We start from the raw sequence: 27,920 nt of genomic DNA, 5'->3' as shown, positions 1-27,920 counted from the left end.
CCTTATCCTCAGCAAATTGCAAATATCCTTGATGGCTTGTGACTGGCCTATCCCCTCCTTCAGGCAGGACTGTATTAGTTAGCTATGGCTGCTATAACAAAAGCCATCAACTTAGTGGCTTAAAATAATGCAAATTTAATATCTTACAGTTCTGGAGGCCAGAAGCCTAAAATGAGTCTTACGGCACTAAAATCCAGGTATCTGCAGGGCCATGTTCCCTCCTGGAGGCTCCAGGGGAGAATTTATTCATTGTCTTTTCCAGCTTTTAGAGGTCACCTGCATTCCCTGGCTCATTGCCCCTTCCTCCATCTTCAAAGCCAGCAGTGTCTCATTGAGTGCTTCCTCACATCACTCTCTCACACTCTCTCTTTTCTGCCTCCCTCCTCCACGTTTAAGGACCCATGACGACATTGGGCCCACCTGCTGAATTCAGGATACTCTCACTACTTAAGATCAGCTGATGAGCACCCTTAATTCCATCTGCAACCTTAATTCCCCTTTGCCATGTCAAGTAACACACATGCAGCTTCAGGAACTGGGACATAGACATCTTCTGAGGCTGATATTCTGCCTCTCACAGGGCTCCCCCTTTTCTTGCTCCATTTTGTGGGACAAAGACAACTCCCTCTTCTGAAGGACGCTTCAAGAAAGAGCCAGGCCTTGGTGACATCTGACTAAGAAGGTAAGAGCTAGATGTGATCACATCCACCAATTTGGGGACTTGGGGTCCTCCTGCCAAAACAGTACAGAGAGATATGCTCAGTCTAATTTTGATGATGATGATGACGACGACGATGACGATGATGACGATGATGATGACGATGATGATGATGATGGTTGAGGTATTAGGTACAGCAGGGTGAGTTCTATGGGCTTTACAGAAGTTAACTCTGGGTCAATGGGAACTCTTCTTCTTCCTGTGGCTTCCTCTGCTACTCCTCCTCACCCATAGCCCAAAGCAGCCACCAACCCCACTTCTAGATGATGTTACAAGGCCAGCACCCACTACCATGCCAAAGTCTCCATGTCTTTGGGTCCAAATTCTCAGGAGAGAGAGAGAGCAAATTTGATTGGTTCATCTCAGCCTATGGGTGAAGCCCTCTTAGGGTAGGTGTCCTTCCTTTGTCTGATTGGACAAAAAAATCTTGGTTCTATCTGATTGGCTGGGGCGAAGAGGAGGTGTACTGGCTATAAATACATCTGTGATAGGCAGAATAATGCTCCCCCAACCCTGCAAAATGCCCATGCAACCTGTAAATATGGAAATAAGTTCCTTTGCATGGCAAAAGGGACTTTGCAGTTGTGATTAAGAATCTTAAGACTGGAAGACAATCCCAAATTATCCAGGGGGCTCAATGTAATCACAAGTGTCCTTACAAGGGAAAGAGGAGGAGGAGAATCAGAGATGGAGATAAGAGCACAGAAGCAGAGGTCGGAGCGATGTAACTGCAGGCTTTGAAGATGGAGAAGGGGCCACAAGTCAGGGGATGCAGGAGGCCTCTAGGAGCTGGAGAGGGTACGGAAACGCCGTCTGCCCTAGAGCCTCCGGAAAAATCCCAGTCCTGCCAACACCTTGACTTTATCCCTGTAAGACCCCTTTTAGACTTCTGGCCTCCAGAACTGTAAGAGAATACATTTACTTTTTTTTTTTTTTTTTGAGAGGGAGTCTAGCTCTGTCACCAGGCTGGAGTGCAGTGGCGTGATCTCGGCTCACTGCAACCTCCGCCTCCTGGGTTCAAGCGATTCTCCTGCCTCAGCCTCCCAAGTAGCTGGGATTACAGGCACGCACCGCCACACCCAGCTAATTTTTGTATTTTTAGTAGAGACGAGGTTTCACCATGTTGGCCAGGATAGTCTCGATCTCCTGACCTCGTGATCCACCCACCTTGGCCTCCCAAAGTGCTGGGATTACAGGCAGAAACCACCGCATCCAGCCAAATTTGCATTATTTAAAGCTTCTACATTGGTGTTATTTGTTACTGCAGCCATAAGAAGCTCACATGTAGTCACTATGGCTCATCCCTTGATCAGAAAATTGTGGCAGAAGACATCTGGGTGGGGCATTTCTACGTATGCCTCGAGTTCCAGGCTTCCAAGACGCCAGGAGGATGCGAGATGGGTTACTGGCCCTGATTAGCTGAGCTCAAGTGTCCATACCCGGGAGGGACACTGGGTACAAGAAGACAGTAGCACTAAGCCAAAAGGTGGCTGGGACTTCACAAAGACCTGAAGAAGGGCTGAGTGGATGCCCTGGGGAAAGGGCTGACGGGACTGAACACCAGGCTGAGGGAAAAGTCTTACAACCTGGGCAAAGTGTATTGACAGAAGGCACTGAGCTGTGGAAAGAGCACTGGACTGTGCGTCCACACTGAGCCTGGCAGTGCCATCCACTGGCTGGGAGGGCTCAGGCAGGGCTCTCCCCTTCACTGGGTCTGAGTTCCTCTATAGGTAAAATGAGGGACCTGCACTAGGTCAGTAAATCAAGCCTTCTTTTAGAAAAGTTTTTGAACAGCAGACTCCTGTATTTACACTAAATCTTTCTTGGGTAATTTGGAAAAAAAAAAATTGGTCAGATGGTAATCATAGCCAGGCATGGTGGCTCACACCTGTAATCCCAGCACTTTGGGAGGCAGAGGCAGGTGGATCACTTGAAGCCAGGAGATCAAGACCAGCCTGGCCAACATGGGAAAACCCTGTCTTTACTAAAAAACCAAAAATTAGCTGGGTATGGTGGCAGGCGCCTGTAATCCCAGCTACTCAGGAGGCTGAGGATCAAGAATTGCTAAAACCCGGAGACGGAGGCTCCAGTGAACCAAGATCTTGCCACTTCACTCCAGCCTGGGCAACAGAGCGAGACTCCGTCTCAAAAAAAAAAAAAAAAAAAAAAAAAAAAGATAATCATAATAATAGCAAGCATTTGAATAGATAGGACTCACTTTTGTGACAGGCAGTCTTCTAAGAGCCTTATCAATGTAAATTGATTTGTTCAAAACTCACAACAAATCGATAGGTGCTGTCATCTTCAGGTCACAGACAAAAAATTTAAGGCACAGAGAGGTTAAGAAATTTGCTCAAGGTCACCCAGCAGAGAATTGGTAAATTCTTGATTTGAACCCATATACTCAGGATCCAGAGAGAACTGAGAGGAATGGGAATAACTTAGCGGAGATTTAACCAGAAAGGCTAAATCCAGACAAATAAGAAACAGCTGAGAGAGGTGGAGAGACAGCTGGGGTTGGGGGAGGAACCATGACTGGAAAGACAATTCTGAAGTCTCTTCTAAGAGCACCATTGGAGCAGCTGTGGGGTCTGAGGAACACGGGAGTCAGTGGAAGGAGGGAAGGAAGCGTCTCCATTACTGGCAGGTGCTCTGGCATCTCTTTGAGTGGCTCTGTGTGGACACTGGACCATGCTGGGCCACAGCCTTTATTGGGGTTACACTTACAGTCTTATGGAGACAGATCAGAGTGCAGCTGCCATGGCTGAGGTAGCAGGTCCAGGGGTTCATCCTCCCCGTTGTCACTGCCCCAGGCCAGGCCCCTCAATCATTTCTGCAGAGCCCTAAGGCTTCAAGCAATACCATTTGAAAACCGCAACACCAGACGGACCTCCATTCAGTCAGTTCTCTTCTCTGCCTGGATTCGTTCCCATTGCCAAGGCCACAGAGAGCCCACCTAGGCCAGCAGCACCTGTCATCCCCTTGCAGGCAGCTGTGGAAGGCTCACCCTCTAATCTCCCTCACTCCTGGATCCTTGCATCAAAACTCAAGCGTCTGTTAAGTGATGGTTCTTTTTTTTTTTTTTGAGACAGAGTCTCTCTTTGTCACCCAGGCTGGAGTGTAGTGGCGCGACCTCAGCTCACTGCAACCTCCGCCTCCCGGATTCAAGCAATTCTCCTGCCTCAGCCTCCCGAGTACCTGGGATTACAGGCACCCGCCACCATGCCCAGCTGATTTTTGTATTTTTAGTAGAGACAGGGTTTCAGTACGTTGGCCAGGCTGGTCTCAAACTCCTGACCTTGTGATCTGCCCGCCTCTGCCTCCAAAGTGCTGGGATGACAGCTGTGAGCCACCACACCCGGCCTAAGTGATGGTTCTAACCAGCAAGATGACCTTGAGCAAGCCTCTTCTCAGGGCCTGAACTATCAAATGCAGTGAAGATAACTTACATTCACAAGCCAAGAGCCTGGGCTTCAAAACCTCTTAAGAAAGTGAAGAACAGTCAACGTGTAGTGAGCACCTGCAAGATGCTGGTTTTACAATTGCAGCCATTGCTGGTTTCACTGTCCTCATTTGACTGAGAAACCCAAGGCCCAGAGAGGTGAAGTGACTGACCAAGAACACACAGCCAGGCAATGCAGAGTCCAAGTTCACACCCAGGCCCTGGACTGATGCCTCTTCCTTTTCACCCACCCAACCATCCAACCAGCACAGGAGCTTGCACTTATGGTTCTGACCTTCCCTGAACCCTCTCTCATTCCCATGTTTTAGAGACAAGACAATTGAGGCTCAGAAGCACTAACTCACCTGCCCAAGGTCACCCAGCCTTTCACATAGGAGCCAGGATCCAGGCATGTGTGTGAATTCCAAGCTCACAGCTCTTCCTATTCCTATTCTGTAACACAGCCCCCCTGACTCCCACCCAGCGCTCAGAGCCTGGGCTTCTGTCTGAACCTGTCCCAGGCCTGGGCTGGTTAAAAGCAGCAAAAAGTTCCCCCTGCAGCTTCAACTTGAGCCTGTGACCATCATCAGCATACCCCGAGAGACTCTGGGGTGCCTGGGACAGGTAGTTGCAGATGCCTCCGGCCCCAAGTTGCCCTCTGCTCCTCCCGAGTTGTGCTCTTCCATGCCAGGGGAGGGAGGACAGCTCCCCTTGCCTCCTAGGCGGTTGGCAGAGTGGCAGCGGCTGCTGCTTCTTCCTGCTGCTGGCTGATGGAGAGATTATTTCTAAGCCCTTCCCATTCCACACCCCCCGCACACTGGCTGTCCCCGTGGGACTTGAAGTGCAGAGTCCGCTGCTCAACCAGGACAGCTGCCCTGGCTCCCTCCCAGCAAGAACCCCCAGACCCTCATCTCTCATAAGGAAAGGGGCTTCTGAGTCCTTTAAAAAAAAAAAAATCCCACCTCAATCCCCCAGGGCTCTCCTGCAGCTGCTGGAGAGAGAGATGCAGAATGAATGAACTTCTGGTTTCTGGAGGAGGCACGGGAAGAAAGATTGGAAACTAACTCTGCTAGAAACTGCTGTTTTGGGGATTTTTTTCTTCCCCTTCATCTCCACCAGAAACCCGTCCCTTCCCTGGGCACCAAGAGATGGGCTCCCCTTGCCTGGCAGAGAAACAGCTGGAAACTGGCTCACTGAGACAAGAAGGTGAGTTAAACTGGAGGGGAAGAGTTACTGCTTGCTGTAGGGCGGACAGGGGCCAGGGGGGATGTCAATGCTGTTAAACATCCTTGGCAAAAGTGCTGGTTTGAGTGAATTCCTTTCCCATGCTCCAGAAGGAGCTGTTTGCCAGCTGTTTGGAGAGCCGTAGATGGCAAAATTGGGTTTATTCAGTGAATGCAGAAAGGGCAGTTTTCAGGTTCTGGAAGGTGCCCCAGGCTGGGGGACAGAGTGCTGGGTTGGATTCAGATTTGCTGTGTGACCTTGGACAAGTTACTTCCACTCGCTGGGTCTTGGTTTTTGCACTGGGAAAATGAGGAAGCTTGCAAAGGGCTCCCCGGATTTCAAAATACTCTTCTCTCTGCAGGCTCCTCATCCTTCTCTGGCCATTCCCTGTGAGCAAAGTAATGCATTCAGAGCAACAGAATGTTGTGTAGGAAGCAAGAGTGTGAAATAGGTTACGATTCACTCTCCACTATCCACCGGAATTCAACCGGCTCTGAAATTGAGAGGAACTTTGATTTCCGTTCCACTGCCGAGTTTTTCTCTTGATTGGAGTGGAGTGCATCTGAAAATGTAAGCTTATAGATGCTTTGGAAATGGCTTTGGCTAGAATGAATAGCATAAGAAATGGTTGCAGGATCTGAAGGTGAGAAATATTATGGAAAGGACTTTTTAAATATGTGGATTGGCTAAATCTAAAACGCTCACACTAAGTCAAGCACCTCACATAGGTCTGAAATGGAGACAGCATTAGAGGCCCCGTCATTTTTTTTTTGTTTTTTTCTTTTTGAGATGGAGTCTCGCTCTGTTGCCCAGGCTGGAGTGCAATGGCGCAATCTCGGCTTACTGCAGCCTCCGCCTCCCAGGTTCAAGCGATTCTCCTGCCTCAGCCTCCCGAGTAGCTGGGACTACAGGCACATGCCACCATGCCTAGCTAATTTTTGTATTTTTAGTAGATACAGGGTTTCATTGGCCAGGCTGGTCTCGAACTCCTGACCTCAGATGATCTGCCTGCCTCTGCCTCGCAAAGTGCTGGGATTACAGGCGTGAACCACTGCGGCTGGAGGCCCCTTCATTCTGCAGATAAAAGCCTGCGGGCCCAGAGAGGGGGAGTAACTGGCTGGAGGTCACACAGCAAGGATGGCTGAGGCAAGCACGCAACGAACATGGAGGAGTACTGTGATTGCAAGTATGCAATGCTCCTCCGTCCCCTTAGCAAAGGCCTCCCCAAATGAGGAAGCAACCAAGAGGGATTAAGCGAGACTGCTGGAGTTCCTCCTGAGACCTAGATGCTTGGATGCTTGCTAAGCATAGTCACATTCCTGGGCTACTCGAACCTTTACGAACAGACCCTCGCTGAACCTTCCTGATGTCAGGTGCTTGCTAAACAGTAGGCAAGACACGCAAACCTTCCGTGCGTCAGCCTCCTTATCTATAAAGTGGAGCTCTTATGTCTACTTCATGAGGTTGTTGAGGTGAGTTAGGGGAAGCCAGGCATGTCAGAAGCATCTAGAAGTATTATTAATACACACTTTCTTGTATATTACTGCATATAACCCTTGCCATGCCCTACGATGTGGGCACTCAAACTGCCCCAGTCATACAGATAAAGCAAAAGACTCAGAGACACTGAGTAACCCACCTGTGCTGGCAGTCCGTAAGGGATCGGTCCCTGCCAGTGAACTTGAGAGCCTGCATTCTTAAGCTCTATTTTTACTACCTGTACCTCGGAAGATTAGTATGAGTCTTGTCATTTGAATGAATGATGCTGAGATCAGAGAGGTTAAGCCACATACCTGAGACCACAGAGCCCAGAAGTGGCACCGCTCTGACTTGTCCAGCTCAGGACAGAATTTCTCAAGCCCCCATCCGTGCAACGTCTATTCTGGAGACATCCTTCTGAGATGTCGGTAGATGTTCCACCAGGGAAGGTTTTTGTTCACTGATGTATCCCAAGCACATAGTAGGTGCTCAATAAATATGTGTTGAACTAAAGGTTAAAAGAACAAGCCATGCAGATGCAGTCACAGGAAAGCACACGTAAGAACATCTGCAGTCGTGACATCCAGGACTCTTTGCCCCAAGACTGATTTCCCTTCCTTTTTCTTGCTCTTTGTCCCTTGGGTATCAGACTGGTAAACCCAGCGCTTCCTACCTGGTGGCCTTCAGCAATGCCCATGCCTTCCAGAGACCGGGGCCTGCATCCCAGACACCACCACTATGGTTCCCACAGCCCTTGGAGTCAGCTCCTGTCCAGCCCCATGGAGACGCCGTCCATCAAGGGCCTTTACTACCGGAGGGTGCGGAAGGTGGGTGCCCTGGATGCCTCCCCAGTGGACCTGAAGAAGGAGATCCTGATCAACGTGGGGGGCAGGAGGTATCTCCTCCCCTGGAGCACACTGGACCAGTTCCCGCTGAGCCGCCTGAGCAAACTCAGGCTCTGTCGGAGCTACGAGGAGATCGCGCAGCTCTGTGATGATTACGACGAGGACAGCCAGGAGTTCTTCTTCGACAGGAGCCCCAGCGCCTTCGGGGTGATCGTGAGCTTCCTGGCGGCCGGGAAGCTGGTGCTCCTGCAGGAGATGTGCGCGCTGTCCTTCCAGGAGGAGCTGGCCTACTGGGGCATCGAGGAGGCCCACCTGGAGAGGTGCTGCCTGCGGAAGCTGCTGAGGAAGCTGGAGGAGCTGGAGGAGCTGGCCAAGCTGCACAGGGAGGACGTACTGAGGCAGCAGAGGGAGACCCGCCGCCCCGCCTCGCACTCCTCGCGCTGGGGCCTGTGCATGAACCGGCTGCGCGAGATGGTGGAAAACCCGCAGTCCGGGCTGCCCGGGAAGGTCTTCGCTTGCCTCTCCATCCTCTTCGTGGCCACCACAGCCGTCAGCCTGTGTGTCAGCACCATGCCCGACCTCAGGGCAGAGGAGGACCAGGTGAGCGGCCTCTGATGGGATTCACGGCTCCATCCCGCAGGGTGCCTGGGCGGAGATGTCTTTTAGGGGCCCAAGAAAATGTCTTCAGATCTTAAAATAAGAAGAAAAAAATGAATATTATCCAACATGGGTTATATTCATTATTAGGCCATCAGTCATAAAAGATAATTTTCCGTCTTTTTTTTTTTTTGGAGTCCTGCAAAGGCAAAAGTGCCTAAGGCTCACCGTGAAAGTCATTACGTGGCCCTCAGCCATGCGTGGACTCAGTGGGCCAGACAGACACAGTGTCACCTCTCCCAGCTCTCCCGACTCTGTGACTACAGGCAAATCACTCCACCTCCTCTCTGAGCCTGTCTCCCCCTCCGTGAAATGGGTAACATCACCTCGAAGGTTTACTCACCCGGTGAACTCAACATGTGTTTACTGAACAGCACTCTGTGCTAAGCCCTAGAGCAGGTCAAAAACATAAAACCCCTGCCTTCTTGAGCTCACATTCTCCTGGGCATCCCCACTCCATTTTCAGATGAGGAAACTGAGGTACAGGCCATTTATTTTCCTCGGAGCTCCACAGTAAGGACGCCAATGATGCCAAGGTCCCCGGCCTCAGTTTCCCTGCAGTGCTCAGTGTCTGGGCCAGTCCCACTGGATGGGAAACTCACAGATGAGCTGATCTGTAAGTCACTCTGCCCCAGGAGGCCAGAGCAAAAAGTGCTGCTTGCCCACACCTTCGTCCCCTTTGCAGGGAGTTACAGGAGACCCCGAGACACCCTCCCTCCACTCGGGGGCCAGATGGTCTGAGAAGTGAAATAAGAACCTAGCATTTGGTTGAGAGGGTTATTGGAAAGCTTCAAACAGAGAACTAGATTGTTTCCTGATTTAAAAAATCACTCCTCTCCAGCACCGAGCTCCCCCAGGGCTGCCCATCATCTTAACGTTTGGAGCTTACCTTGTAATCAACAGAGAGAGAAACTAAACACATATGTAAGATGGTGCTTGCTCTATTTGGCTCCTAACAGTTGCCAGCCCACCTAAGTTCTCTTCGCTTAAAGATATGTCCCAGGGCAAGACAACAGGATCAGAGAACTTGCCAGATAGAAAAGACTTAAATGGAGAACCAGCCCATGCCTCACAGACAGTAGGATCCCAGTAAATATGGGTTGAATAAAATGTGTCTTGTCCAACCTACAAAAGTTTGGCCCTAAAAAAACCCACAAAATATTTGGACCTTTAAACAGCTTGTTTTCCCATGGAGAAGATGACAATGCCAATCACAGGCATTTTTTCATTCCACAGCATAAAAGCATGAGATTTAAGAGCCTGCTTGTTCACAGAAATATTTATGTGTGGACTCTGCAGTACAAAGATTAAGACAAAACAAGTGGCCTCCCTACCCCATTTCTTAAGGGTGCCCTGATCCCAGTTAATAAAGAAAGGCCCCTGGATGCTCACAAGCCTTTTCCTCTTAGAGATTTCCAGAGAAGGGAGGAATTGTGTAGGAGCCAGGATTTTGGTTGCGCAGAGGGCCAAGATCTTTTCAAAACCTAATGCTTTGAAAATTACGCAGGGTATGAACCCAGGCCTAGCTTAACAGTGACTCAGGAAATCAAATTAGAGGGGAGAGGTGGGCCCGCAGACCTGCGCAGCCGAAGTTTCAGCCGAGGATCAGGCAGCCACGTCTGCTCCTGGGACAAGAGAGATTTATGCCCGGGCCCAGCCACAATATCTTTATGCTTTCTCCTTAGTGAAAGTGCCTTTGTGTGTGTGCCCAGAGACAGGCTGAGGTGCTGCCCGGAGAGTGTCTGTGTTCCCATTTAGATAATAATTCAGACAGCAGGGAGGCTGAGGACGGGGCAGTCTTTGTTCTCCCAAGACGGTGACCTTACATTTACGTAAAAGGATGATGTCCTCTTCCTGGACACACGTGCTTTGTATTCCTTATTTGCCCTCAGGGAATGTCAGTCTGAGAGGGACCAGCTGCTTCTGGGGACAGGCAGTGCCCATTGAGTTTGGGGCCAGTGTCCTGTAAATTGACCCTGATACCATCCACGCTGAAGAATTAATGTCATGATGGGTGAGGGAACAGACCTCAGGGCTATAACCCACAGAACTCTTCCATCAGAAACAGAAACAATGGATGGACATTTGCTGTAAGCAGTTTTCTGTTTTTCTACCTTCTCATAGCAACGTCTGTTGGCATAAACCTGATAGTGGGGTAAAAGGTCTGTGCCAGAGATTGCAAATTACAATGGAGGCTGGGTGCAGTGGCTCACGCCTGTAAGTTCAGCACTCTGGGAGGCCGAGGTGGGTGCATCTCCTGAGGTCAGGAGTTCGAGACCAGCCTGGCCAACACGGTAAAACTCCATCTCTACTAAAAAAAACAAAAAAAATTAGCCAGGTGTGGTGGCATGTGCCTGTAATCCCAGCTACTTGGGAGGCTGAGGCAGGAAAATCGCTTGAACCCTCAGGCAGAGGTTGCAGTGAGCCAAGATTGTGCCACTGCACTCCAGCCTGGGCAACAAGAGCAAAACTCCATCTCAAAAAAAAATTACAATGGAGAAGGGAAGAGGCAGTGTAGACAGGAAGGACCAAGCCAGCACCTGAGCTCTTCTAAGGGGCACCGGATTTTAAAGTTCTGGATTTCCCAGGGGGGTCTCTTCCCCAAAAGGATGAAAGAACCGATGCCTCCTAAGTGCCACTCGTGAGGCTGGCATTTCACACCATGGACTGATTTCATCCCTGTGGCAGCATGGGGAAGTGAATACCACTTCTACCCCCATTTTACAGATGAGGAAACCGAGGCTCAGAGAGGTTTTATCACTTTCTTAAGCTCACAGTAAGTGGCAGAGCTAAGATTTGAACTCACCTCTGATTGGCTCTAAAATCCGACCTCCTGTGACTACACAACACTGATACCATCTTTCTTTCCTTTCCTTTTCTTTTGTTTTCTTTCTTCCTACCTTCGTTTTCTTTTTCTTCCCTTCTTTCCTTCTCTTTCTTTCTCTCTCTCTTTCTTTTTTTAAATTTGAGACAGGGTCTCACTTTATCACCAGGCTAGTGTGCAGTGGCATGATCCTGGCAGCTCACTACAGCCTGCATCTCCTGGGCTCAAGTGATCCTCCCACCTCAACCCCCCAAGTAGCTGGGACTACAGGTGTGTGTCACCACACCCAGCTAATTTTTTGTATTTTTTGTAAAGACAGGGTTTCCCCATGTTGCCCAGGCTGGTCTCAAACTCCTGAGTTCAAGCAATCTGCCTGCCTTGGCCTCTCAAACTGCCAGGATTACAAGCATGAACCACTGTGCCCAGCCCTAACTTTCAATTCTGGGCCACTTCGCCTCTAGTCTAGAACCTCAGCCTCAGGGGCCTTTTGTGCTTCTAAGGCAGCCAGACTTTGTCAAACAGCTCTCAGGCCAGCATGATGGTGCGAAGGCCAGATGTCCTGGGTTTCAATCTTGGCCTCACCCATGACTAACCCAGTGATCTTGGGAAAGTCACTTAACCTCCTTGAGCCTCAGTTTCCTCCTCTATGAAATGGGGGTGCTTAAGCACTTCCCTCAAGGGGTCATGTGGTGGATAAAGCAGCTGGGACAGTGCCGACACACAGAGGTGCTCAGCGAAAGTCCGTCATACTGATCATCATTCATTCATTCATTCATTCAGTAGTAGTTAACAGGAAACCAAACATTCATCCTTTACCACCCTTCAACAACAGTCATTGACTGCCTACTAAAGTCCATTCTTCTGGGTGTTGGAGAGAAGACAAATTTCTTATTTCTTTGGAGCTTAGATTCTGAGCAGCCCTGCTCTATTTTTTTTTTTTTTTTTTTTTTTTGACAGGGTTTCACTCTGTCACCGAGGCTGGAGTACAGTGGCACAATCTCAGCTCACTGCAGCCTCTGACTCGCAGGTTCAAGCAATCCTCCCGCCTCAGCCTCCTGAGCAGCTGGGACCACAGGCAGGCATCATCACACCTGGCTAATTTTTGTACATTTTGTAGAGATGGGTTTCACCATGTTGGCCAGGCTGGTCTCAGACTCCTGAGCTCAAGTGATTCTCCCACCTCGGCCTCCCAAATCGTTGGGACTATAGGCGTGAGCCACCGCACCCCAGCCCTCTGCTTCATTTTTCTGAGTTGACATTTACATAACATGAAATTGAGCACCTTAAAGGGAACAATTTAGTGGCATTTAGTACAATCACAATCTTCTGCAGCCACCATCACCTCTGTCTAGTTCCAAAGCTTTTTCTCAGCATTCCAAAAGAAAACCCTGTCCCAACTAGGCAGTCTCTCCTCCTTCCTCTCCCGCCAGCCCCTGGCAACCACCCATCTGCCTTCTATCTCCATGAATTAGCCTATTCTGGACATTTCATAGAAACGGAATCATGGCAGGTGTGGTCTTCTGTGACTGGCTTCCTGCTCCAGCATCATGTCTTCAAGGTCCACGCACTGTGCCACGTGTCAGACCTTCGTTCCTCTTCATGGCCGAATACTATTCCACTGTATGTATATGCCACTATTGGTTTATCCATCCAGCACTGATGGCCTGCTCCATGTTGATAGCTGAAGATAGAAAGACACACTCCAAAGACCGACCCCCGCCTCCAAGGAACAAGATGGGTTTGAGACATGAAGCCAGGATTCTGTTCCCACGGCTGCCACACAGACCCGTTTCAATAGGCAGGATTCGAGATCTAGTCCTGACCCTCTCTTTTTTTATTTTTATTTTTTTTGAGATGGAGTTTTGCTCTTGTCACCCAGGCTGGAGTGCAATGGTGTGATCTCAGCTCACTGCAACCTCCACCTCCCGGGTTCAAGCAATTCTCCTGCCTCAGCCACCCAAGTAGCTGGGATTACAGGCACCCAACACCATCCCCAGCTAATTTTTGTATTTTTAGTAGAGATGAGGTTTCACCATGTTGCCCAGGCTGGTCTCGAACTCCTGACCTCAGGTGATCCACCCGCCTCTGCCTCCCAAAGTGCTGAGATTACAAGCTTGAGCCACCACGCCCGACCCCGACTCTCGCTTGAATGCACTGGGAGATCCAGGGCAGGTCACGTCTGCCCCTGGACCTCAACCTTCTGCTGGTAAAATGATGGTCTGGGCTTGTCATTTTACAGGCTGACTGGTCCCTAGTGTCCTTCCAGCCCTGGGCACCGGCAGCCTCATGTCCTGGTCTGTTTGCTGCAGTTTCCCAGGATCTTCCTTTCCCTCTGCCTTCATTGTCCTCCCTGCCATGCATCCCTCGCACCCTCTCCATGTGGCCTCAGCCCTGGCCGGGCAGCTCTGCCTTTCCCTCCCTCCTGGCAGCCTGAACACCACTGGCCACCTGCAGTGGACTCTCTTTCTTCCTCTTTCCTGCTACTAAGACATCCCAACCACTGCAGATAGTATCAGGTCATGGTAAGGGCCAGCATCTTTAGTTTGCTCGTCCTGGGTTGAGTCCCAGCTCTCCCACTCCCTGGCTCTGCCCTTGGACAAGTCCTTTTCTTTCTCTGTGCCTCTATTTCCTCACCCAGCAAAGAGGACAATCATAACACTATTCAGAGGGTGGTGCTGAGGACTGAATGAGAGCCTGTATATCAGGGGCCAGCACAGAGTGGACGCTTGTTGTTCTGCTCCCCCTTGGGGCTGGGCTCACACACCTGCACCTGCTCTGCTGCTCTGCTCACCAGCCTCCATCCCTGGCTCCCTCCAACCTAATAGCAATGTCCAAGTGAGGGGCCGGTGGCTCAAATGTCCTCTCCATCCCCTTCCAGTGTCTGCCCTCATTCCTCCTCTGCTCCGGCTGTCAGTGCATCTTTTCTGAGAGCCTGCTCTGGCTGGAGACCCGGTGAGAGAAGCAGGCGAACTCGCCACGCTCAGGACCAGCCCTGCCGGCCTTCCCACGGTTCTCCTCCCATCTTGGGTGCTACGCCTGCCCCACAGCATTGCCTGGGGCTTTCAGGGATATTGTCAGAGGGACATGCACACCCTATGGCGACCGAGTAAGGTGCCCTTGGTGATGTCTCTGCAGAACCATGGTGGGCTTAGGGAGCAGAACTGCACGGGCTCTTTGGTCCTCGCCTTCCCTCTCATCCTGCACTGTAGACATTTCAGTGTCTTACTAAGGTGGAGGGCAGGGGAAGGAAGGCACAGAGAGAGTTTTGTTTGTTTGTTTTGAGACGGAGTCTTGCTCTGTCACCCAGGCTGGAGTGCAGTGGTGCGATCTCGGCTCACTGTAAGCTCTGCCCCCCGGGTTCACGCCATTCTCCTGCCTCAGCCTCCCGAGTAGCTGGGACTACAGGCGCCCACCACCATGCCTGGCTTTTTTTTTTTTTTTTTTTTGAGATGAAGTCTCACTGTCACCCAGGCTGGAGTGCAGTGGCGCGATATCAACTTACTGCAACGTCTGCCTCCTGAGTTCAAGCGATTCTCCTGCCTCAGCCTCCCGAGTAGCTGGAACTACAGGCACCCACCACCATGCCCAGCTAATTTTTGTATTTTTAGTAGAGACGGGGTTTCGCCATGTTGGCCAGGCTGGTTTCGAACTCCTGACCTCAGGTGATCCACTAGCCTTCGCCTCCCAAAGTGCTGGGATTATAGGCCTGAGCCACTGTGCCTGGCCCACAGAGAGAGATTTTTCAAAGACCAGGCGGGACTCTTGGGGCCTCCTCCCCGGGATGCAGCTCACCTTTCGGGGTGCCATTTCCACCTCCCTGCCTCCTCACCCTTTAGTAAGAGGCCCCGTACAAGAGCCAGCTCCTGCCTCCTCATCTGTCCCTTTCTCGGACCATGAATCAGCTTCCTAAAGAACTGGCCTGCTCTCTGGAGCTTCTCTGTGCTTGGTGGCATTTGGTAATTGCTCTAGCGAATGCTTTTTATCCTAGTTTTGTTGCTTTTGTTTTTTTCCTGCAGCTGTGTCTCTCCCTATGTCCCAGCCAAGAAGCAATATTCCCTGTTTCCTGGCCTGGGGCCTCCTTGATGCTCTGCAGGTGACACTGTTTCCTCTGCCTCCTCACAGTCCCCCCACCTCTGCGGGTCCAACTCCAGCCACCCGCAAATGCCCCATGCAGACGCCACCACCCACACTCATTCACAAGTCGTTCAGGAAGGGCCCCTGCAGGCCGGGCCTGTGCTGGACACTGGGAGAGTCCCTAGGTCTCTCCTTCGGTGGCTGCTGAGGGGACACCAGCACAGAGGCGATGGGATGGCGGCCCGCCTTCCCCACACGGGGAGAACCGCTGTGAGATTCAGAGTCAGTGGATACTTCTTAGACCCCTGCTGGGCTCCTGGCCCTGTGCTAGTCATTTCCCTGTTTCCTCATTTAATCCTCACCACAATCCCATTCTACAGATCAGAAAACTGGGTCTCAAGAACTTATGTAACTTGCCTGACAGCAGCTAAGCTAGTAATGCTCCCTCAGTGGCAGCTGCTTTTTTTTTTTCTTTTTTTTGAGACAGGGTCTTGCTCTGTTGCCCAGGCTGGAGTGCAATGGTACAATCTCGGCTCTCCTCCAACCTCCTGGGTTCAAGTGATTCTCGTGCCTCAGCCTCCCAAGTAACAGATTACAGGTGTGCACCACCACGCCAGGCTAATTTTTGTGTTTTTAGTAGAGACAGGGTTTCCACACACTGGCCAGGCTGGTCTCAAACTCCCTTGCCTCAAGTGATCTGCCCGCTTCAGCCTCCCCAAGTGCTGGGATTACAGGCGTGAGCCACCATGCCCAGCCCAGTGGCAGCTGCTTTCTAGTAAGAATTTGCTGGAACCTCTAGAAGAGAAGTCAGCCATCCAACCCGCCCAAGGTGAAGGCCGTGGAGAGCCCGTGATGGATCAGCCACAGGGCCTGAACCGGAGGGCAGCAGCGGGAGAGGACTGAGGAGGAAGAGAAGCAGCGTAGATTTGGGAAACTCCTACACTGCAGCATCCCTGAGCAGGTCTCCCCGGTGCCCACAATCGCCCTGTGGGATGAGAGTTACCTTCCCCATTTCACAGAAGGGAAGACGCCTTCAGAGAGATGACTCATGGGCCAGGTCCCATGGTGGGGCTGACCCCGTCCGGTTGGTTCCAGCACTCTCAGAGCCCTTGTGTCCCAGGGTTGGGAAGTGGGGACAGCTGCTAGAAGGAGTGGGCGGGGGGGGGGGGGGGGGGGGGAGAGACCTGGGGAGGAGGGATTGCCGCTCACGGTGAGTAGTGCCTGGGGGGAGGCCCATGGGAGCGGAGTAAAGGAGGGGAGGGTAGCGGAAGGCACGACTGGCTGAGAGAAAAGTGGCTAAAGGAGTGGGCAGAGGAGTGAGTCAGCACATCCTGGCCCCAGGAGAGCCTCAGAGGAAACAGCTCAGGGCCTCGGGCCAGGGCCAAAGGCACAAATGGTGAACTCACAGCAGGAGGGACGGGAGGGAGGGATGCCGAGCTGCAGAATGGACCAGCCCTGACTAAGGAGCTGCAGAAGTGAGAGGTGGCCACGTTCTGAAGTGGGGCTGGCAGGATTTTGCTGGGAGGGACAGAGGGGGCGAGGAAGTCTCCAAGGTCAAGACTGTGGGCCCTGAGCCCCTCCCAGATGGAGCTTCCAGAACTGGCCCTCATTGCATCTGCAGGGCCCCCAGGGCAGCGGCTTTGCCCTCAGGAAGCCCCGCTCTGCTGCTGCGTGAAACAGGTGTGGGCCAGGCTGCGGGACCCCCACTACTTCCACTTCCTGCCTCCCCCAGGAGTGTTCAGCCAGCTCAGACTCAGACCATAACTCCCATACCACAATATTGGCCCTTTTAAAGTGCACAATTCGGTGGTCTTTAGTATCGTCGTGGAGCTGTGCAGCCATCACTGCTACCCCGCTCCTCCATCCAGCCCCGGACACCCACCCCTCTGCTTTCTGTCTCTGTGGATTTGCCTGCTCTGGACATCTCACATAAGTGGAATCATCCAACATGTGGTGTCTGTGTCTGGCTTCTTTTCACTCAGCATCGTGTTTTCAAGGTGCATCCATGTTGTAGCACGATTTAGCCCTTCATTCCTTTTCATGGCTGACTACTATTCCATTGTATGAATAGGCCGCATTTTATGTATTCACTCATCAGTTTATGGACGTTTAAGTTGTCTCTACTTTGGGGCTATTATGAATAATACTACCATGGACTTTTGTGTACAAGTTTTTTTGGGTTTCATTTTGTTTTGTTTTTTTCTGAGACAGAGTCTAGCTCTGTCGCCCAGGCTGCAGTGCAGTGGCACAATCTTGGCTCCCTGCAACCTCCACCTCCTGAGTTCAAGTGATTCTCCTGCCTCAGCCTTCCGAGTAGCTAGGATCACAGGCGCCCGCCACCATGCCTGGCTAATTTTTGTATTTTTAGTAGAGATGGGGTTTTACCATGTTAGCCAGGCTGGTTTTAAACTCCTGACCCCAGGTGATCCACCTGCCTCGGCTTCCCAAAGTGCCAGGATTACAGGCGTGAGCCACCACACCCGACCTGTGTACAAGTTTTTGTGTGGACATGTGTTTTCATTTGTCTGAGCTATACACCTAGGAGTGGAACAGCTGGGTTGCATGGTAATTCTGAACCTTTTGAGGAGCTGCCCAACTGTTTCCACTGCCGCTGCCCCATTTTACATCCCCACCAGCAGTGATGGGTTCCAGTTTCTCCACAATCTCACCGACACTTGGCTGTTGTCTGTCTTTATGATTTTAGCCGTCCTAGTGGATGTCAATTTGTGTCTTATTGTGGTTTTGATTATCCTTTTTTTTTTTTAACTTTTCATCATGGAGAACTTCAGACATTTACAAGGTAAATAGAATAATATAAGGAACTTCTGGGAAACCATGGCTCCATGACTTAGCTACACACAGTGGTCAATATTCTGCCGCTTTTGTGTATGTTTGTCTTTGAGATGGAGTCTCGCTCTATCGCCCAGGCTGCAGTGCAGTGGTGCAATCTCGGCTCACTGCAACCTCCGCCTACCAGGTCCAAGCCATTCTCCTGCCTCAGCCCCCCAAGTAGCTGGGATTACAGGCATGTGTCACCATGCCTGGCTAATTTTTGTATTTTTAGTAGCGACAAGGTTTCACCATATTGGTCAGGCTGGTCTCGAACTCCTGACCTCAGGTGATCCACCCACCTTGCCCTCCCAAAGTGCTGGCTTTACGGGCGTGAGCCATTGTGCCCAGCCAATATTCTGCCATTCTTGTTTCCTCTCTTTCCATCCCCTCTCCACCTCAAATCACTTATCATCATTTGTTACTATTTTTCTTTTACAGTTTTACAGGTAAAATGTACATACACTGAAATGCACAAATCTTAGGTGTAGAATTTAATAAACGGATGCACCCATGTCAGCCTCTCCCCTGTGAGTATAGAATATTTCTGTGACCCCAGAAAGCTCCCTCGTGGCCCTTCACAGGCCATCCCTACACTACTCAGAGGCAGCCACTGTTCTGATCACTTTGTGCACCCTAGATGAGGCTGCCTGTTCTCGAGCTTCCCGCAAATGGAAACACACACCCCGCTTGCTTTGCTCCACATCATGCCTGTGGTATTCATCGGTGTTGTTTCATCATTCACACCCTGGGCCTTCTCCGGGCTGACGCTTGCTCTTCTTCATTGCAGGAAGGAGCCAGAACACACCTCGCTCTGCCTGTGACAAGGGCTAGGAATAGGGTGACCAACCATCCCGGTGTGCCCAGGGCCCAGGGGGCTCCTAGGACCCGGAACTTTCTGGGTTTAAGCACAGAACTTCCACAAAGGGAGAAAGGAAAACTTTTTTCTTTCCTTCTTTCCCCTTTTTTTCTTTTCTTCGAATGTTTGCTAAGCTGGGAGTTATTTCCTCTGCCCACACTCCATAAATACCCCCTGCCCCAATGCCGGCATTTCTAAGGGACCAGTGCTGGGAGGCTGGATTTAGGACGCACAGCAGAGCCTGATGCAGGTGCAGTGACGCGGCAGAGCAGAGTCCTTGCTGCAGTCCAGAGAGGTGGCCAGAGGGCCAGGCCGTGGGAGGGCAGGAGCCGGTGTGCATGGCTTGAGTGTCCAAATGCCAGCCCCACAGGCAGGAGGAGGACCTGGCAGAGACTTCTCGGCCTCTCAGGAGTCACCTTCCTGAGCTATCGGGTCATCAGTATGGAAAAGTTATTCCCAGGCTATAAGTATTTTAAGCCTAGGGAGAAACTTCCAGGATGTCTGCAAAGAAAGAGGCCTTGTAGGCAGAATCTAGCTCAGAGTGTGAAAATCTTCCAGGTGCCTCAGAGTGAATGGGGGGAGTTGTCAAAATGTAGATTCCCGGGCCCCACCCTAAGGTTTGGATTTTGTGATGGGGGCCCAAGAATCTGCATTTACAACAAGCACCCTGGGGGCTTCTGGTGCCAGGGTTTCCAAATCAGCTTTCAGAAATACCAATTCTGTTCCAAACTCTGCATTGGAAACGGAAGCACAGAGAGGGCCAGTGGCCGCTGCAAAGTCACACAGCAAGTTTGTAGCAGGGCTGGGGAATCAGAACCCAAAACTTCTGAGCCCTTCAGGATCCTGAAGCAAACCCTGGGCAGTCATGGCAAAGACCTCTCGGTGGGTTGGAGAATCCCCTCATCTTCCTGTAATATCCAGCAACAGGAAGAAGGTATTGCTACCCTTACACTGACCAGGAGACTGTGGTCCATGACCAATGTATGATTGGGTTAAAATGGCTACAGTGCATCCTGTGCCTGCTAGGTGCACGGTCCTGTTAATGGCTTTATATGCATAATTTCCATTCATCATGACAGCCCTCCAGAGGTTAGACAACTGAAAGTCCAGAGGAGACAAGTGATTTGCCCAAGTAAGTGGAAGAGATGGGATTTGAAACTGCGCTAGGCTCTGAGAGTATTGTAACTAGACAAGCAGACATGGTTTCTGGGGGGCTTGAAGGCTGGTAGGGCACAGAAAGTTCCTGATTCTCCAATCTTGCTAAAAACTTGCTGTGTGGCTTCGCAGTGGCCACTGCCCCTCTCTGTGCTTCAGTTTCCAAAGAAGAGGCTGGAACACTCTGGACTCCACCCCTTGGCAGTGCTGCCTCTGACTCCCACCCCTGCAATAGTCCACACAGAAGTCCAGCCAGAAAGGTGCCCTGCCCTGGACAGGCAAATAGAGACTGGCGTGGTTCAGTCTCTTTCTCTTTCTCCAGCAGCCAGGCATAAAGAACATTTCAATTTATGATTTCTGTGGACACTGGAAATAATTTCTTTTTCCACTTCAGAGCATTTTAATCCAGAGAAAACTGTGATTGTCAACATCTTGCCTTTTACACAGAGAAGTTGCTTTGGCCATTCATCCATTCATCCATCAAATATACATATCTCTGTGTGTGTGTGTGTGTGTGTGTGTGTGTGTGTGTGTGTTTAAATATGTATAGCAAAGTTTTCTACCCTGGCTCCACATTTGAATTATCCATGGGGGTTCTGGAAAATTCTACTGCACAGCTCAAACCTAGATTAATTTAATTAGAATCTTGGGAGGACCCTGCCCAAGCAACAGAATGTTTCAAGGAACCCCCAGGTGATTCCAACATGCAGCCAAGGTTGAGAACCACACACTAGAACAGTGCCTGTCAAACTTCAGTTTGCATGAGTCACCTGGAGACCTTGTTAACTGCAGAATATGATTCCGTGGGATGGGGTGGGGCCTGAGATGCTGTGTTTCTAACAAGCTCCTTGGGGAGGCTGATGCTTTTGGCTCAAGGTCCACACTTTGAGTGGCAGAAGGGCTGGTGGAACTACCCTGAACTACTGGGGAGGAAGAACAAAATACAGAACTCAGAACGGCCCCCACCCAGCTGGAACTGCTGAGCTAGAATCCCGCATGTGGAAGGCAGCAATCACACATCCCAAGGGCTGTCTTGGGGATTCGGGAACCCTCTCTGCCCCACCAGCCTTCAAGCCATCAGAAACGATATCTGTTTGTCTAGTCACAGAATGCCCGGGGTTAGAACCATGCCTGGCACAAAGTGGGCCCTCCATACATTTCTGTTAGCTAAATGAATGAGGGGTGATAAACAACAAAGTTACAAAATAGCCAACAGTGGCTAAGAGACCCTGGTACCGCCTCCTATGTATGTGAGCTCAGGCGAGTCACTTCACTGCTGTGACCAACTTCCTGGGCCGTCAAATGGGGTCACACTGCCTGCTCACAACATTGCTGTGTGGCTTGAGTGACAGCAGGAGAGCAGTGCGTGGTCCCCCAAGGTACTTAACATCATTAAGGTACAGGCTGGCAGCTATAACAGACCCCAAACTAGAATAGTTTTAAGCCAAATTTTTCTCTTGTGCAATAGTCCCAAGGTGAGGGATGTAGGTGAGTATTGACAACTCTTATTCCAGATTTTCCCGCCTTGATGTTCCCTCCTCCCCTGGGGCGCTGGTCCAGTCCTCTCTTCTTAGCTGGGTTGCAGGCCCATCTGTGCTGTCCCGGCTCACAGGAAGGATGGAAAGAGTGTGCAAGAGTTAGATCCAGAGGTGGTTTGTATCACTTCTGTTTCCAGTCCGGAGGTGAGGACTTAGTCATATTTGGCCACACCTAACGGCAAGGGAAGCCAGAAAGAACAGTCTCTGATCTAGCCCATGTGCTGTGTACCCAGCCACAACTGGAAAACTGTGTAAAAGGAGGTTCTGGTGGACGACTAAGTTTACAGCACAAAGCTCATGGGCATGAAGTCGTCCCCCGATTTCCAGCACTGTTGCGGGTCCACTCTCTACCCCGCGTTGTTGCCTCTTCTCCCCGCAGGGCCAATGCTCTCGGAAGTGCTACTATATTTTCATCGTGGAGACCATCTGCGTGGCCTGGTTCTCCCTGGAGTTCTGCCTGCGGTTTGTCCAGGCCCAAGACAAGTGTCAGTTCTTCCAGGGGCCCCTGAACATCATCGACATCCTGGCCATCTCCCCATACTACGTGTCGCTGGCGGTGTCTGAGGAGCCCCCAGAGGACGGCGAGAGGCCGAGCGGGAGCTCCTACCTGGAGAAGGTGGGGCTGGTCCTGCGTGTGCTGCGGGCACTGCGCATCCTCTACGTGATGCGCCTGGCTCGCCACTCGCTGGGCCTGCAGACGCTGGGGCTCACCGTGCGCCGTTGCACACGTGAGTTCGGCCTGCTCCTTCTCTTCCTGGCCGTGGCCGTCACCCTCTTCTCCCCTTTAGTCTACATGGCCGAGAAGGAGTCCGGGCGGGTGCTGGAGTTCACCAGCATCCCCGCCTCCTATTGGTGGGCCATCATCTCCATGACAACGGTGGGCTACGGGGACATGGTGCCCCGCAGTGTGCCAGGCCAGATGGTGGCCCTCAGCAGCATCCTGAGCGGGATCCTCATCATGGCCTTCCCGGCCACGTCTATCTTCCACACCTTCTCCCACTCCTACCTGGAGCTCAAGAAGCAGCAGGAGCAGCTTCAGGCCCGCCTCCGCCACCTCCAAAACACTGGTCCGGCCAGTGAATGTGAACTCCTGGACCCCCATGTGGCCAGTGAACATGAGCTCATGAACGATGTCAATGACCTAATCCTGGAGGGCCCAGCCTTGCCTATCATGCACATGTAACTCAGCACGCCCCATGACTACATGGTAACCCCAACCCATCACCCTGCCTGAAACACACTCAAGGGTACCCCACATAGACCACCTGGTGGTGTTTCTAGAGCCCAGGGAAGACTTCCAAAGCTGGAGGGGCATAAGGCCACAGAGGCTGTGTGTCTGTGATCTTTGTCCCTCGCGGCCCCGATGTCCCAGGCTGACTGTGTCCAGCCCGCTTGCCTTTTCCTCTCTCTGCCCATCTACTGAGCATGTCCAATCTTGCTGGAGTAGCTCAGTCTCCTTTCATTCTCTTTTCCTTCCCAGCAGAGGCTTTAACATCCCAGGCTGTGTTCTGGATGCCCATAGAACTGGTAACCATTGGTATTCGCATACTGAGCCTATGGAATTTCATGATTTCCCTAAGACCGTCCTTCCTGGGCCATGCCACCACTGGAAATCAAAGGTCCAGTCACTGCAAACCCCTCTAATCAGATCTCCCCACCCAACCTTTCCACGGGTTCCGGAGGGATCAATATGTTCTTCTTCTGCTCACCACCACCAGTGATATTTCCCTAATGCTGCTACCTCCCGCCAGCTCTGAACACTTGTAGCTAAGAAGGCAGAATCAGCCTTTTTGCAGTAAATCCCATGTTGAGGCTGATGCCCCCAAGCCTGCCATCCTTTACCTGGAGCTCAAGAAGGAGCAGGCATCCCCAGGCATGCCTGGGATCTGGGACCTGGGACCTGGGAACTGGGACCTGGGACCTGGGACCTGGGACCTGGGCAGAAACTCCACTTGCCAGCACAGCCAGGCCCTCCCTGGCCGCCTGGACTCTTGGTGTGGTGTTCTCCAGTTATCCAGTCCTTAGCCTTGACAGAGACAAACTCTTTCAGGGTCCATGTTGTCCCTTGAGAGGATCGTTCCTGCTGCTGGTTGCTCCCACACTGCAGGGGACCTTAGCTTTTCATCCACAGCTGAGCCCCCATGGACTCAATGTAGCTTTGGCACACAAACAAGGGGAATTGTAGGTGCTGTCCCTTGCTGGCTTCCCAGACTAGTCATCTCCATGCTGGAGGATAGACATTCTTAGCTCACATTTCAATGTATTCATTTCTCCATTCATCTGTGAACAGAGTCTGTCCTTTGCATCCAGGGGAGGAGGCAGATGGAGATCTGAGTCACTGGAGATAAACCAGCATATTCTGAGAGCAGGCAGGAAGGAGCAATGACTTCCAAGCAGTGGGCTCCCAAAGGCCTCACAGAGACATGGGCAGGGCTGGAGAGTAGAGGTGTATTTTAGGAGATGAAGCTGAACAGGTGGGTTGGGATGAGAAGGCGTGGGCCTTGAATGCTTTATGGAGGGCAGAATGATGTGCACAGGCTGTGGGTTAGGGAGATGATGAGGCTGGATTGGGCGTGAGAAGCCCAGTTTGGGATGAGGAGCCATTGAGCCATTCAGACAAGACAGCCCTCCCTCCTTCATGGGTTTAATCCTGCAAGATTCTGTCAAATCCTGGCTTCTCCCAGCAGGACACACCTTGGAGACATCCTGATGGCACTTCCCCAGAGTGGCATGGCCCACACAGGAGTTTGCTGTTGGCTCTAGGACTCCTGAAGAAAGTGCACAAGATCAAAACGGGTGACAGTGAAGTGGTTTCGGCCCTGCCGATCTGATATCATGTACGTATGAGAGTGGTCAGCATTTTACCACTGGTAACAAGTTCCTTGCTGTTCATTCATTCTGCTAGTTTTTTGCGATTTCCCACTGTGAGCCAGGCATAGTCCTCCACTGATGGCAATGCCAGACAGCAGCGTGGCAGAGGGCTCTGGCCCAGGAAGCACCCTGCACCAGCACCTAGCGTCCAGGGAGCCTTGGCCTCCTGGGGAGGCCGCCTTTCCTTGGAGTCCTCCAGGTGTCCCCCCAACTATACAGGCACATGTCCCCATTCTTTTAGACCCCAATCTTTCCCAAGCTGACATGTCACCAGGTGACATAGTGATTCAGTGGCCATGACACAAGGAAAGCCCCTTCACCCTATAAAATCCCCAGCCTGGATGGCCACTCCACTCCACAAAGTGACAGGCAGATTCCCATAAGCGCTGGGTAGAAATTCCATGTCACAGGCACCTTGGACAGTAGCCATAGAAGTGTTTCTGTTCCAGACTAACATTTTATTTATTATTTATTTATTTATTTATTTATTTATTTATTTATTGACAGAGTCTCTCTCTGTCCGCCAGGCTGGAGTGCAGTGGCTTGATCTCAGCTCACTGCAACCTCCGCCTCCAGGGTTCAAGCAAATCTCCTGCCTCAGCCTCCCAAATAGCTGGGATTACAGGCACCCACCACCTGTAATCCCAGCTATTTGGGGATCAAATGCTCAGCTAATTTGATATTTTTAGTAGAGACAAGGTTTCACCATGTGGCCGGGCTGGTCTTGAACTCCTGATGTCAGGTGATCCGCCTGCCTCGGCCTCCCAAAGTGCCGGAATTACAGGCACGAGCCACCGCGCCCGGCCCAGACTAACTTTTTTTTTTTTTTTTTTTTGAGACAGAGTCTCGCTCTGTCACCCAGGCTGGAGTGCAGTGGCTCAATCTCGGCTCACTGCAAGCTCTGCCTCCCGGGTTCACGCCATTCTCCTGCCTCAGCCTCCTGAGTAGCTGGGACTACAGGTGCCACCACCATGCCTGGATAATTTTTTGTATTTTTAGTAGAGACGGGATTTCACCATGTTAGCCAGGATGGTCTCCATCTCCTGACCTCGTGATCCGCCCGCCTCAGCCTCCCAAAGTGCTGGGATTACAGGCGTGAGCCACCGCGCCCAACCCTGACTAACATTTTAATAACTACCCTTAGGCAAAATAGTAAAAGGACAAAGTCTCCCACTTACTCTCTTTCTGGGGACTGACTGGCTTGGGCGCTGGCTGAAACCCAGTGTCTTCACTCCCTGTGTGACCTTGGGCAGGCCCCTTCCCCCTCAGTTAGTGGCAGGCAGGTGTTGGACTAGATCTGTGGTTTTCTGACCTGGGTTCCACAAAGCAAGCTCAGGGACTGTCCTGCGGATGAAGAAGACCAGCAGCAAAGCAGGCAGAGCTCTGCCTCCTGGGGCAAAACATTTGCAATTAATGACACTGAAAACAATGTGCAAATCCCCAGTCTCCTCTCCTTCCAGTCAGTGTCCAGCCCAGCCCTTTGAACTGAGTGGTAAGCTCATTCTGGAACCAGAGACAAAGCCTAAACAGCCACTGGAAGGTCTGGGACCCACATCAGCCCCCACATCTGCCCTGCCTTCTCATTGAAGACATATTTTGTGCGCATGCCTGGTGCAAAACTTCTTAATGACAGCTCTGCCCATCCCTGTAACTGGCTTCTACCCAGGCATGTCCCTTCTCCTCTGCTTCACCTACCAGATCTCTTCACCAAAGTGTGCCAGCACTAAAAGAAACATTTAAAATCAAAATTAGGTGAAGCACCACCACCATTATGAGATTCTATAGTGTCTTAATGTTCACCCAGTTGAGATTCTCCGCTAAATTAGACATGGAAAATTGGAATTGATTGCTTGCGTGTGGGGCTTAATTAAACGCTCTATTTTTTCTCCCTGGTAATGTCCCAGGAGACGGGTCTAAATTGTTTTAGTCTAACCTTGCCGAACCGCCTTTCCTTCGTGCTGATTGAATGGGGTGGAAGTGACAAGCAAGTTACCAGGCAGTTTCTTCACCCCTGTTGGCTGAAAGGTCCCTTATGTTACCCAGAAGCATGTGTTTTCTCTGAGGCCAGTGGGCATGACTGTAGCCAAAGGTGGACATCTTCCAGCTGAAGGCAAAGAGAAAACGGCCCTTTACGGCAAGCCATTTTCGTGTTGTATTGTCGACGTGGTTGCCAGAGGTTAACTGGGAAACTTTGACTCAGCGTGTCCTAGCCAGACAGAGTTGAGCCCAAGAAGTGAGATGGAGAAGGGTGAGTTAATTCTTCAATAGCATGAAAGGGATGCAAGACTGTACTGGGGACCCATTGACTCCGTTTCGATGGTTTTAGGACTTTAGAATATGGTAACTGGAAGTCTCATTGGAAGACAGTCAATCCGAGCAGGGAGTTTCCACGAGGGACCCATGCACCTCTGCAGATGACGTGCATGTCACAGTGCAAAGTGTCCAGTGATTCCATCGGATTCTCAAGGGAATCAATGACCCCTCCAGAAGGACAACAAATTCTTAAGTAAATCAACTCCCTCAATTTAAAATGGAGAGATGAAGCCCCGCCCAGTGGCTCATGCCTGTAATCACAACACTGTAGGAGGCCAAGGTGGACAGATCACTTGAGCCAAGGAGCGCAAGACCAGCCTGGGCAATATGGCAAAAGCAAGTCTCCACAAAAAATACAAACATTAGCAGGCTGTGGTGGCACGTGCCTGTAGTCCCAGCTACCCAGGAGGCTGAGGTGGGAGGATCACCTGAGCCTGGGAGGTCGAGGCTACAGTGAGTTATGATGGCACCACTGCACTCCAGCCTGGGCGATGGAGTTAGACCCAGTCTCAAAAAAAAAAAAAAAAAAAGATGGAGAGATTAAGGCTCAGAGAGGGAGGGCCACCAACCCAAGGCCACACAGCCAGTTCATCTAGTCAGATCCAAGTATCTCAATTTCCAGCAGAACACTCTGTCATGCTGCTGCTCTTAGGCTCATGTAAAACAGCGTCCAAGCCCTCAAAGAAAAGATTGAAGATGAGATGGTAACAACACTTTGCCACGCTGTCCTGAGCAGATGTCTTCGGGTGTCCCACGTACTTTGTGTTACACAAAAGTTACACAAATCAGTTTACCAGACTTTGATTTTCTCATTTATCCCAGGGAAAGTTTAGATGAGAGGATTAAAGCCCTTCCCAGTTTGGACAATCTATGACTCTGGGAAGTAGGGCTCATTGCCACAGTTGATACTACGGAGAGGGGCAGATAAGAACACGGAGAGAGGTGAGAAAGAAAAACAGACTCTGTCCCTTGACTATCCACAAAATAGTTCCCTTGGCAAAAATTGGCAAGTAGTCCAAGTTTGAATTAAGTTCACTGAGATCTCTTTCCACTTCCCGCCCACCACATCAGGGCACCTCACCCACCACGAGG

General features: G+C 51.2%; 1 protein-coding gene across 1 annotated transcript; it reads left to right on the top strand.

Annotated features, from left to right (window-relative positions):
- The first annotated feature begins 5,025 nt into the window (after positions 1 to 5,025).
- Positions 5,026 to 26,421, top strand: KCNG4 (potassium voltage-gated channel modifier subfamily G member 4). Its single transcript, XM_004058074.5, has 3 exons — positions 5,026 to 5,366; positions 7,513 to 8,308; positions 22,024 to 26,421. The coding sequence occupies exons 2-3, from the start codon at positions 7,553 to 7,555 to the stop codon at positions 22,825 to 22,827; spliced, it is 1,560 nt and encodes a 519-aa protein (XP_004058122.5). The 5' UTR covers positions 5,026 to 5,366; positions 7,513 to 7,552; the 3' UTR covers positions 22,828 to 26,421.
- Positions 26,422 to 27,920: the final 1,499 nt, after the last annotated feature.

Source organism: Gorilla gorilla, chromosome 18 (assembly GCF_029281585.2).
Source record: "Gorilla gorilla gorilla isolate KB3781 chromosome 18, NHGRI_mGorGor1-v2.1_pri, whole genome shotgun sequence".
In the NCBI taxonomy this organism is placed as follows: Eukaryota; Metazoa; Chordata; class Mammalia; order Primates; family Hominidae; genus Gorilla; species Gorilla gorilla.
Note: the sequence above shows the minus strand (reverse complement) of the source record. Positions and strands in the feature narration are given on the sequence as shown.